Source organism: Columba livia, chromosome 1 (genome assembly GCF_036013475.1).
Source record: "Columba livia isolate bColLiv1 breed racing homer chromosome 1, bColLiv1.pat.W.v2, whole genome shotgun sequence".
Classification (NCBI taxonomy): domain Eukaryota; kingdom Metazoa; phylum Chordata; class Aves; order Columbiformes; family Columbidae; genus Columba; species Columba livia.
The window spans coordinates 110,043,134-110,056,553 of record NC_088602.1 but is presented as its reverse complement, the minus strand read 5'-3'; the positions used below and the strand labels follow the sequence as shown (position 1 = coordinate 110,056,553).

The 13,420-nt window shown below is 39.6% G+C and overlaps 1 protein-coding gene across 1 annotated transcript; it reads right to left on the bottom strand.

The window, feature by feature from the left end:
* Positions 1-2,879: 2,879 nt before the first annotated feature.
* Positions 2,880-12,155, bottom strand: PIGA (phosphatidylinositol glycan anchor biosynthesis class A). Its single transcript, XM_065072681.1, has 6 exons — positions 11,999-12,155; positions 11,065-11,729; positions 10,378-10,510; positions 9,117-9,249; positions 7,500-7,706; positions 2,880-6,064 (listed from the first exon to the last, which is right to left on the bottom strand). Exons 1-6 carry the CDS (start codon positions 12,037-12,039, stop codon positions 5,801-5,803), a joined length of 1,443 nt encoding a protein of 480 aa, XP_064928753.1. The 5' UTR covers positions 12,040-12,155; the 3' UTR covers positions 2,880-5,800.
* Positions 12,156-13,420: the final 1,265 nt, after the last annotated feature.

The following is a 13,420-nucleotide window of genomic DNA, read 5'->3' as shown; positions in this document are numbered from 1 at the left end:
GAGATGATGGATATTCAGAAGGAAATTTTACAGCAAATTATTTCCCTGGACATTTAAAATGAAATTTGTTTTGCAGCAATACACCCGGCTCAGTACCTTGCTGTTTCCAGCACTCTGCCCTCCCAGGTGCACCAGAATTCTATATAAAATATGTGGAGGCAGACTGAAAAAAAACAACTCCAAGATATTTTTTCATTTTTGAAGTGAACCACTTCTTTATGAAATTCGGCATTAAACAAATATATTACCTTTTTAGCAATAACTTAACACCTTACGTAAATAGCACATATACTTTTCCTTCCACAGTAATATGATATACCTGTAGAAATGATAACACCTACAAATCCAAAAAAATGTGTAATTTTAGCCACTTTAATACCATTTGCAACAGGACAAGACACCTGAAGACACATATTACATGGGAAGAGAAGTTCAGTTAAGGTATCAGAGAAAAACAGTTAAGTTTGTTCAACTGTGAAACAAAAAGGAGAAACTAGCAAACATAAGTGGACCCAAAACACAATGATCAGTTAGCCCTAGAAAAATATGAGATAATTAAAACACCCCTCCCGAATCCAGGAGAATAGCAAAAGCTTTAAAGAACAGAATATAGGATGCAGGTAAAAGAACAGAAAAATAATTAAGATCATTACAAAGAAAAGGTCAGGTTAAATGATGGAGAAAACTTTCTCATGTAGGATCCATAAAACTGATACTGAATAGGACATACAATGTAGCAGCACCTTTTTAGAGAAAGAGCATACAACAGACTTTTGCTTGCAAAGGAGATCCACTGATCTTCTTTCACAATCATCTTTCCGGATAGTAGGTAGAACTGGACAAGCCCATGACCCTCAGAAGAATACAAGAAACTGAAGATCAGATGATTTCCACTGAAATTCTCTTATCCCTTAAGGAGGATGAAACTCTGACAATAACAAAAAGCTCCCCAGGTAGTCTAAAAAGCCATGAGGAGGTTTGACCATTTGGAAATAGTCACAGGAACATGACTCTTCCAGAAGGGCAAGCTCCATTTACATAGTAGAAAAATCACCCTTCTGGCTTCAGAGCAAGACAACTGAAGATTTTTTGTTAAATGATGGAGTCACTTGGGAAAAGCTCATGTTCTTAGTGCACAAGGACACTAGGAAAAGTACTGTGGTGGATTAAAAAAAAAATAATGAGTGGGAAGATGGCTGAACGGCACAGTGGGAAGTCTGAATACAGGTGAAGGTGGCAGTCAGGTAAGCCACAGCAAGACCTGGTCAATCACTTGGACATGTCTGGTATTTCTGAAACTAGAGGGAGGTGAGCAACATAAGTGTGAGAACACACATAACACAACAGAAGAGCAACGACAACCCAGAAACAGGAATCTCATCTTTCCTCCCTCCCTTGTTTTGGCTGGCATCATTGTGACCTGAATGACATGGATTATGCAACTCCATCAACAGCCTAGAGTGAACAAGTCAGCCCTCCAAAGAACAAACATGCCTTATTGAGAACTCCTGCAGGATGCCCAAACTGCTCAATGAACCACTCTAGCTTTCAGTTAATTACTAAATTGTCACATCAGAATATCCAGAAAATATACTAAACCTTCAATAAAATTGTCATGAGATGGTGAATGAAAAAGTTTAGCTAGACCCTCCAAAGAACAGGAAAGCTAATGTTTATATATACTGACTTTACAAACATGCAAGGAATAAGCACAAAAGGCAGTCCAGCTTAGAAGACAACTCATTCTCATTATGGTTCACCTTAACTTCAGCCAACAATGAGAAATGTCAGATGGGACCTGAAGAATTTGGCAAGGAAATAAAGATTTAGAGAGATCATATTCTCAAATAAATTGAGAGGTATTGTTCTATTCTTATGCTAGACATTCTATGAATTTCATTAGTGAATTTCTAATGCATTTAGTTGAGGGCTTTAATATCAAATATATTCAATCAAAGTAAGATGATTGGGGAAAAAAAGGAGACAGAAAACTTTTATCTCAACAGGAAGAGAGCCCATTTCTTTTCTTAGCAGTTTGATCTAATAAATTACACTACTTCCCATAGAAGCCTTGCCTCATTTTTGGATTCTTGGATCAGCACACTTACAAAATCCCTCCTTTTGAAAAGAGATGGATAGAGTGACTCACCACTTGCTCTCACACAAGCAAATGAAGGACTCACCTCACTTGCCTGCCCAACATTGCACCACCCAACACCCAATTACCTAAGCTCCTGCTGCTGCCTGGGCAGGAAGGCAGCAAATTCCATCAGGTGATTAATTAATTGCCCCCATCTGCCTCCAGTACCTGTGCTAGCAGGGGAGGGCTACTGCTCCAGCTGCACGTCTCTCACCCCTAATGAAACAACCAGGCGTATACAGGACAACCAGCCTATGCACACTTACAGTTCAGTGAATCCTGCACAAATATCATCTCCAGAGTTATGGCAGTGTTGAAGCAAGTCAGAATCTGAAAACAATCCAATCTACCTCTTAAGTTTACAAGAAAAATGCATAATTTCAGAACTATGGTAAATTCAAGTGTAGAAATGCATCTTGCGTTTTCTTAATAAAAATTATCTACCTTTTATCCAACTATGTCAATGCCAACATAACTAGGAAAAACTGTGGAAGTTGATGTGCTACTGTCATAAAAGTTGCACAACAAATATGATAAGAGTAGTTTAATGGTAGTAAATCAAATATTACAAATATTTCAATATTTTTTAATTTTAAAAAGTTTGTAAAACCATTTTCTTTTGAGATTGTTTTTTTTAATCTACTTACATAAAGTCTGTATTCTACTGGAGTAACATAAATGCAATTTTACAATTATTTGCTTACAAGCATATATGAAAAAAATGACTAGCAAGGAGAAATAAACAGCAAAAGGGGAAAAAATAAGTTTATTTTTAAAAGATGCAGAAAAATCTGACCACAAAAATAAGTACATTACAGTGTATTTACCTTCTAACAGATCTACCCACATCCCTAAAACACAGTCTGAATGACAAATCTTACATTCATACTTTAGTGGATACTTGTTCTGGTTCAACGCACAAGTTTCAATTACCAACATGCTGTCTATACCTTAATTCACAGTGTTTGCATATAACATATTAGAAAAACAATTTTGGCTTGTGCCTGTGGGATGGAATTTAATTGTGGATCAGTGGTCCCTTCTGGGAAAGGGAGGGACCTTCTCTATAGAAGGTTTTGGGTGTTTCCTTCCACCTCCACGCAGGAGGCTCTGCTCTGTGCAAGACATGACTCAGTATCACTCTCCATTTGCTAACATTTCCTTTAGTATTTCATAACGATCAAATATTATGCACAAGCACAACTGAAACATTTTAGACTTTTTAAATAGTGATTTATTTCTAAATACCTATTCCTAAAATACACTCATTATCTCCACCCATTTTTTTACTACTGTGATTATTTTAAACTCTTCCATTTCACCCACTTACACTTTTCAAAATGGTGAAGGACTCAGTGACATCGTCCTTTACTCCACTGCACGAGGTAGTTAAGTGAATCAGTCCCACAAAGAGTTACGCACAATAAGAGTTACATTACTTGCAAAATAGCATATATATAGTTAAATCAGTTCAGGATTAAATTTTTGTGTCAGCTTGTGCAGAAAGTTTTATAATCATCGTCTTTCTCATAAGAAGCCCAACCATCAGTAATAGAAAGAAGCAGTATGGAGGATATTTCTGTACTTTCTAATTGCATGTTCCCACATATTAATGAAATATATTGATTCTTTATGGAAAGATAAATAAACTTTTAGATAAACTGTCGCTTTCGCTTGTAAACAGGATTATAACACGGTTTTATTATGTTATTCCTAAGTACATAAAGTTCCACAAAAGAGAGAAGTATTTTTAATAGATTCTCACAATCTTGTTCAAAATTTTACTTTTGTTCATATATGTTGCAAGAAACCAAGAAGAAATAAAACAGAATCAACAAAATATTATTAAAAAAATATATGTAACATTTCCCTGGAATGGTAATCAGTATTTTTAAAAAGTTTTTATAAACTTGAATGTTATGAAAAAAAAAAAAAGTTGAAAAAGTTAAATGTTACCTTAGTTCTACCCACTTATCCATAATCCGTGTGGCACCATTTTAGCTATCCTCTACCTTTAATGTATAGTTTGAAAAATTCAAATTGCAATACAATACATATTGTACATTACATATCAAAGGCTAAAAGTTCTAGTAAAAGAAAATAGACTTTGTATATGGCATTTATTTCACATTACCTTCCTGTGTTTCATGAAAATATGTTCTATTAAATTATAAAATGTCAGTTGTTGGGTCACTACATCTCTACACAAACAAGATGATATTAACAGAAGTTACATTTTAAATACTGCCCTTCAAGGGTTTGAAAACAGTATATTCATATTGCAGTTCTAATATTAATACAGTGCTCAACACTACATAATACTCAGTCATAAAATCGTAAGACGTTTAGTCTTCAGTGATGCTGGAAAATTAAATTAACCCAGTGCATTAGGCAGGGCAAGGTTTAGTTTAGGTGGTTGACGTAAATGAGATAAATGCCGCCTCTCATGTATTCATTCACATGTTGTGCCGCCTGTTGTCCCAGGTGTAGATTACTCAGGACTGCTAACAGATGCAAGGAGCCACTTGTTTGGTTTTGTTTGGTTGGTTTTTCCCTCTCCACGAAAAACATATCTATTTGTTATTTCCATTTAAGGGACACCTTCCCAAGATTTCACTTGCAGAACCTGTCTGACAGTGTCTCTGATGTGGTCTAACTGCAACCACACACAGTAAACACTGTCCCTCCAAGAGATGGACAGAAATGCCATTTTGGTCATAAGGGGAACAAAATATAAAAATAAAATAAAGAAAAATAAGGAGAGAGAGCGAGAGCACAAACACGATGGTGCTTGTTAAGCCCTTCACAGATTTCTCTCTCACACACACACACACAAATGTGTTACTTCCCACTTTGGCATAGTCTGCTGGAGGAATTTTCAGGCCTGAGATGTTTCCGAAGGCTGTATTATCTCTAAAATAATATAAAATCTTCACCTATGTACTTAAAAAAAAAAAAAAGGCTGTAAGCTTACATCACTTTCACACATGTAAGTGAACAGAACAAATTTAGCACCTCTGAAAAGATCAAAACTTCATGATGGAGTTTTGATTTAGCACTAGAGTGATTCAATTCTGACAAGGGGAGAACTTCAAAATAATAACGCTGTGCAGGCAAAACACTATCACTGGGACACAACTGCTAGAACCAAGTCTCTCAAATCTCCACGGTAATAGACTTAATGACTAATTTCAAGTGTGATTTTCATCTTAGAAGAGAAAAAGTGTGGTTTTTTGGTTTTTTAAGTAAATATTTTAAATGGATGTCAAAATAAAAATCACAGTAAATATCAGGAATTAGCAGGGAGTACTGTAAGATAATATTTTTTCTGGTTTGCTTTCCCAAATACCACTACAGTTTACAGTCACTTTCTGTAATATTCAAGTTGTCGAGAAATATGTTATATTTTTGTCTCAAAACTTTTGACACATATAAAACCCCATGTTCTCCTCCCAGCTTTAAGTGCAAAAGAGAGGCATATAAATTTGCATGAATCCAAAACTAAATTAAAACATAATTTTAAATTGAGGTAGCACATTTAACCAAGTTTCTTTCCAATAACTTCAGAAAGAAACTAAAGAGTTTTAAGAGCAATGTCTCTATCAGCAAGCATTAAAACCTTTAGTGACTGATGTGTTCTTTCTTCTCCATTTGAGCATTTCAGGAGCTCGGAAGTTCTTCTTTAACTCTTCCTTTTTTCCTCAAAAAATACTGTTTAGTCCATGCTCCTTTAGGTCCTGTGGCATCTATTGCAACATCAATAACAGAATCTGGAGTCATCCACCTCAGAAATGCCAAGAAAAGGAAGTTTAAAACAGCAAAAAGAGCAAAAATACACCCAGTCACTGGGCCACAGTGAGACATTAGTCTGTTAAGTCGCTCATCCATTGGTAAAACCACTTCATCTGCAACCCTGTCATACACCTAAAAGAAGAGACAGGAAGTTAAGATCTACCTCAAAAATCAGGCAGTACTTTGTTGTCAGTATACAAAATAAATTAGCTATTCCTGACTACTAGATCGGACAACGATTAACACAAAATAAGCTTTGCAGATTTTAAATGTTGATTTGTGAGTACTGTTCTAGAAATTTCATTAATTTATTTAAGGAAAACAAGGAAAATAATTTTATTTTTTTTTGACAGACCTCAAGAGCATTTCACTAAATCGGAAGGCTGCATAATTTATCTCTCTTTTAAAGTTATATAGGGAGGGCTGGGTTTTTTTAATTAATTGAATGGGTGTTAATCTCATATTCACACCAGTCATAGTAAAAGAGTCTGAACACGCAATTACGAGAGTTTCAACACAAAGATGCATGAACTCATAGATGAGTTGGCAGTCTTCCAAATCTCCGTATTTGAACAATCAAGCCAGTTGTAATACCACACTGACTTTTATTTAAATAAGTACTGATAATTCTTAGTAAAATTCTCCAAATTCAATGAATATGAAAAGCAAATACATGTTACAACTGCTAAAAAATATATATATACACACACACATAATCCCATGTTTCATAGAACAGAAATATAAGTACCCGCTACACACAAGATAGGCTTAAAGGATACAGAGTTTTTTCAGACATCACTTAATGAGCTAACAATTGTCTTTTGTACAATATAAGTTCCATACGTATGTCCTCCAATTACACTAACATTTTCCTTCACAGAGGTTTTTGTTTTAAGAAGAAGCTATAAAGGAAACTGAAATCTAGACTAACTTCTATAAAAAACTTTGCAATTGAAATGTTGCTTAGTTATAAAATCATTAAATGAATTGTACCAACAATACTTGAAAATTACAAAATAAACTGGTTGTACGTGATACTTCAAGGAGACTTGAGAGATATGTATCTGAGTACATAACAATGTAATTAAGAGGCTTGTGATTCAGCTATTCTCTTGCCTGAAACACAGGGGCTGAAGACAGAAGCTCAGTTCTAATCCTGAAATACGATTTCAAAAGTGTGATAATTTAGTTTCATTACATCCATGCCTCATATAAATTTAGCTATATTCAGCCTACTGGCATTAAACTACCTCTCATGATTTTAAACCACTTGTTAGCAAGTGGCAGAAAAAATTAGTCATCTAGAATGTTCTTCAGAATGTTCATCAGCAGTTATGGCTTAGAAAAAAATGCAAATAGAAAAAAGCCACCTATCTAGGAATGTATTTGTGAAAAAAAAAAAAAAAAAGTATTTTCTGAATCTTTTTAAGCCATGCATGTTTGACCAGAAACACAATAAAAAATTACACTGAAAGGTTAGACAAAGAATGTACGTAGCAGTGTTTTGAAGAAGCAGCTGTTTCCAAAATGTACTTTAAGAGAAGTTAGAAGAAGTGGTTATACATACTTTCTCAGTTCTTTCTGCTACATTCCTCCATGTATAAAATGTCTTTACTTTATTATGAACAGTTTCTGGAGATGGTAGTGTTCCTGATCTAAGCTGCGCAATAGCTTTTTCTAATCCGTCACACAAAGATTTCACGGAGGGTTCACATAAAATAATCAGATTTTCTGGAAGCACCTCAGGAATCCCACCAACTCTTGTACTCACCACCTTTGAAAGAAACAGAAGAAATAGCACACATGTTGCATAGCAATAAAATAGAGCGATGACACTGCTATCACAACGTTTAGATGCCGCACTTAAGATGAATAGGGGAAAAAAAAAAGGAGGAAAAAAAGAGTGGTTGCCATGAAGGCAACACTGATATCGTGTTTTGTGAATTATACGTGTATGTGAACTAAAGGTCTAGGCCCTAGAAAACACCTAGCACAGCAGATTATCTTTAACAATGTTCAGAATGATTCTTTGATAGCATGATAAAACATAAGACTTGGTCTAATGAATGGTTTATGAGACATCTTTTCTAAAGTTGTTTGTCACAGTACACAACTTAATCTATGTAACCAGATTTTGGACTTACTCTCTATACTCCCTTACATAAACTGTTACCTCTACTTGGAAAGGACAGTTTTATGACATCCACCTGTAGTTGATCCTTTCAGAACTACTGAACATTTATACGAATTTCTTTAAAAGTTCAGTAACTTCAATCTGAATTATTATTTTTAAAGGGAAATCAGAAACTACTAAGGCTCATGTTATGCAATCATCTCTTAAAACAGCAAGCAACAATAAGGAAATGGGAAAACTTTCAACCTCTACAGGGAAAAACGGATCACACAGGAGTAACTGCCACAACTAGACAGTAACTACTACAAAGATATTTGAGGTAAAAAAGGCCCTCACATTTTCTACACTTCTTGTATGTTAGATACTCTCATCGGCCTGTATTTTTAAAAAGTTTCTTTAGATTTTAATGTGAGAATCTCAGTTCTTTAGATCTGTCTATTTAATTAGAGCTGTCAGTCTGAGTTGTAAATAGTCCGTAAAGGGCTTCAACTACTTGCTTTCTCTCCCCTTCTTATCTTGAATCCCTATGTGGTAAGGCCAATACATCCTCAGTTAATATAAGAAAACAAATGCCAGTTCTTGGTGCAGGAAGAAAACAGTTCTAATTCAATAGTTCAGTCTGGTAATTCAGTATGTCTGACTGACCAAAGTCAACCCATGCTCATGCACCATTTATCTGCAACTGCTCTTACAGCAATGTCAAAGTAAACCTTCATGAACATCAGATACCTCAAAACTCTTTAAAGTAGTGCATACAAAATAATGTTTTAGAGAGGCAGTTTGATTATTTCAAAGAACTGAGAATTAGCAGATCTACATGCTTTTCCCAATTCTGCACAAGTTTCTTCTGGGAGCTTAAGCAGTTAAGGTTAATCCTCAGCTTCTAGGTGATCTGTAAATGGGGATAATATTTGCTCACCTTTGTAAAGACAGAGCCTCAGATGAAATCAAATATTACAAGCACGTGGTATTTAATGATGAACTTTGTTTAAATTGGATACATGCATTCTAGATAGTTGAGGGGGTTTGTTTGTTTGGTTTTTAATATACCTGTAAACCACAGCTTGCTGCTTCCACGATTGCCATACAAAAGGCCTCAGTGAGGGAAGTGTTGAGAAAAATATGCCCCTGGACTAGAACATTTCTAACATCCTGGTGTTCCAAGGCTCCTAGGAGTCGAACCCTGAATATAAGGAAAAAAAAAAAAGTTAGATAAACATTAGATTTGTGCTCTAATAATGCTGTATAATGTTATGCATATTCTGAAAAATGTACCAATGGTTCACACTTATATAGCGAGAGTAGGAACACAGATGTTTGTTCCACTTTCTCTAAATTTTTTTCCAGCAACGAAGAAATAGGAGACTCTGCTTCTTAGTTTCACACTAAAAGAAACATCTGAAAAGAAAGTTGAGAGAAGTTGCTCTGTTTTAATGGCACTACTTCTAAACATCGTTACTGAGCTTTGTAGTTCTGTTAGAGAACATGTTTTCATGCAGTTAACAATTAAGACCTGTCATCCTTTCTTCATTTAGATCCATTTTCTGAATTTTCAATGGGAGGTCTGATCAATATAAAAGTCTGGGCACTGGGGAGAAGTACTTAGGATACAATGATCAGGACCTATTATTTTGAAGAGATATTGGGAAACAGAAAAGGGCAAAATGAAAATAATACTAACAAACAATTTTATTGCCCATCCAGAGAAATGAAGAACAGAGCAGGCAACAGAAAACAGAAAAAAGAAAATGAAAAATTAACAACCTTGTCCTTGCCACATAAAACTGTCTTTGAATAACAAGAAAACCACAATGAAATATACAAGTGCATATGCATCACAGAAACATTTTGGTAACACAGTAGCACTAAAGGAACATGTTTGCAGTACCATAAAAACACATACTAGATAAACAGTACCCTGAAGAGCTTCATACTGGAGTAAATTACTAGCAGTCACCCTCACAAGCAGCAGTCACGCAAACTAGCTGACTATGTCATATGTGATCCAAGCACCAAAGTTTCAGAGAGCAATATGATAAATTTATGTCTAAGTCAGCTTCCTCTGACTCGAGTGAAGGTTCATACAGTCTATTCCTATGAGTTAACATGCAGGATCACAGTACAGCTCTGAAAGTCTTCAGTCAGTGTCTGGTCTATCTGTCTTGCCTTCAATAGATGTAATTGGCTCCAGCCTCAAGGTTTTGGGGTTTGGAGCTTTTTTAGGGGAAGAGGGGCAGGCAGAAAGGGTGTTGCTATTGTCTTCCCTACCCCTGAAGTACATTGAAAGGCCACAGACATGCAAAGAACCAACCTGTCATGTAGCTGGTATCTCTCCCGGACTTCTTCCAGTATGATTCGTTTTGGTCCTTCTCCTCCAACTAAGAAATGTAACTCCGGATATTTCTGACACAGCTCGGGAATTATACCGCTAAGCAAGTCTATACCTAGGAATACAAAACATAGGGCAAGCCGCTGTTGTCTTTGATTTTAGGACTTATGTTGTAGGCTACTGCTATAACTCCACTAAAGAAAAAGAAAAAAAAGTCTCTTGAAGACAGTTACAGTGCTGAATGCAAATTTCTGAAAAAAAAGACAACTTGTGAACTATCAGGAAACAAATACCACAGAAAAAAAATCACTTAAGTTGTTCCTTGATTAATTAAAAAAAAGTTACTACACTTATATAGCTTAAGACCTAAATCATAACCCAAATATGAGCCAAACCTTCCATTTTACCAATTTTAATTTTCAATATCTTTAATGGTACAAAAGAAAGATACCCCTAAACCCAGCATGTGCAAATTGAAATGTGCATTTCTTCTTCTTGAAAACACAGACACAAAAGCTCAGAACTGCCACCTGACAACTCCTGACAACTCCTGTTGAAAACCCAATCCATACCACAGATATGGCGTAGGTGGCACCTAACCAAGACCCTTCTTACCATACCCTAAAGAAGAAAATATGTAAAATAAACTTACATTTTAGCTCACATTACCTTTTCTGTAAACAAGCCTGCTGACAACAACAATTGTTATTGTGTTATCATCCCTCTTTGACGGGTCTGGAGTGAAGTCGGTGGGATCAACAGCATTGGGGATGACAGAGACTATCCGAGGGTCCAGAGCTGCTCGCAGCACTGTGTTTTCCTTACTTGTGTAGGAGACACAGATGATGTGATTTGTATCACACAGGGACACTGTCAGGAGCTTGTTGGTCAGCACTGAGCTGACATCCGCAAACCCGAAGAGGGAATGGTCAGTGAAAACTGTCCGCAGCCCCATGGTCTTGGCATGGAAGAGGGCATCATGGGCCATGGCGGAGAAGGAGCTGTGGGCGTGGACGATGGTGACCCTCTCCCTCACAAATACGCACCTGAGCAGGGGCAGGCTGTGGAAGAGCGTGGTGGCCGTGGACTGGTTGTACATCACCTTCAGGGGCAAGTAGTAGACTTTCAGCCCGTTGGTGAGGTAGCGGATGCCCCTCCGTCTGCCGTAGGCGTGGGTGACCACCAGGACCTTGTGGCCCCGCTCAATGAGGCACTGCGACAGCTGGTACACGTGGCTCTCCACGCCCCCCATGTTGGGGTAGAAGAAGTCCGACACCATGCAGACAGTGTGCGCCCCCCCCGCCGGCACCCTGGCCGCCATCCCGGGCCTGTTCCTGCCGGGGGGAACCACAAGGCGCCATCACCTGCCTGCGGCCGCCCGCGAGGACGCCCAACCCCGCTCACCACCGACGTTCCCACCGCCGGGCCCAGCCATTCCTCCCGCGCAGGCCGCACCGAGGCTCCCGCCAGTGCCGTGGGCCCTTTAAGAGGCCGATCGCCCCGGCAACCGGCGGCCACCTCGAGGGAGCTGGGGGGGGTGGGGGGGGAATGGCGAAGGGGGGCGGGGGCGCGCGCGTCGGCGCGCGTGCACGTAAACACGTACCTGCCGGCCGCTGGCGTCCTCTGGGCGCCTCCCGGCGCCATCCCATTTCCGGGCACGGCCGCCCGGTCGCCACGGCAACCGCACGACTATTCCTCCCACACTCCCCTTCCCCGCCCACCCGCGTCCCCCGCCTGAAACGGGCGCTCCCGCCTCCAGCCCGTCGCAGCGCCGCGGCCAATCGCCGCTCTGCGCCGCTGCACGCGTTAAAGGAAGAGGCCAATCGGAGCGGCCGCAGGACGTCGAGTGCACGGCGGGGGAAGGGACGAGACGGGAGGCGACGCGACGGAAGCGGGGCGGGGAGCGCGGCGTGCGGGACGGGCGGTTGGTTCAGAGGGTCTCGCCTGGGTGTCTCGCTGGTGCTTGGGCCGCACTACCGAGCCCCAGGGAGCGGAGTGAACCCTCTCCTGCAACAGTGTTGCCGTTGTTATGGTGGGAAGCCTGCCTTGGCCACTTGCTGTCAAAAACAAAACAACACACCTTGTACACAGAAAAGTGTCACCCAAAGGTATGAAAAAAGTGAGCGGCACGCTGTGAAATCACAGAATCACAGGATGTCCTGAGTTGGGAAGGACCCACAAGGATCATCGAGTCCAACTCCTGTCCCTGCACATGACAACCCCACAGTTCACACCGTGTGTCTGAGGGTGTTGTCCAGTCTCTTCTTGAACACTGTCAGGCTTGGGGCCGTGACACCTCCCTGGGGAGCCTGTTCCAGTGCTCCACCACCCTCTGGGGGAAGAACCTTTTCCTCATGCCCAACCTAAACCTCCCCTGGCACATCTTCCTGCCACTCCCTCGGGATGTAGAGCTGCCTTAAAGCTCCAAAGGCTTTGGCCTGCCTCCAGTGGAGAAGCTCTTCTGCTATACTCTTTGGCTAAGTCACAACTTGAACTCCCAGAATGTTACCAAGTTTTCAATCACAAGTGCTGGGACCTTGCTTTCTCTAACTGAAAATAAAAATACAGTGATTTTTACAGACAGTCCAGGAGCTTGAAAGTTGAGAAAAGCAGCTGGGTTGTGTGAGTTGTGCTCTCACACACAAGGCTGGCATTGCTTGGCTGTGTGTTCCTGGTCATCTCAAGGAGCTTTGCAATCAGCTGTTAGTGGCTTGAGCACCAGCCTGACTGCTACTGACTGCCAAGAAAGATGTTATCATCTCACCAGGCCAGGGTTGTTCATGTGCTCCCTACATGTTCCCAAAATTATGTTGGGCAGCTACTTCTCCTTGCCAAGATAGTTCTGAAAGGACTTTTGTTAGATCTGTTTCTGTCATCACTCCTATGCAAATATGTGTGTCATGATTGACAGTAAAAGCTGACCTGGGCTGCAGTGCTGGGTGGATTCCTGGTTAGGCTGGAGCTTAGAGAGACGTGGTTTGGAGATGCTGATCCCAAGAAGGACCAAGGAGGAAATCAGGCACTT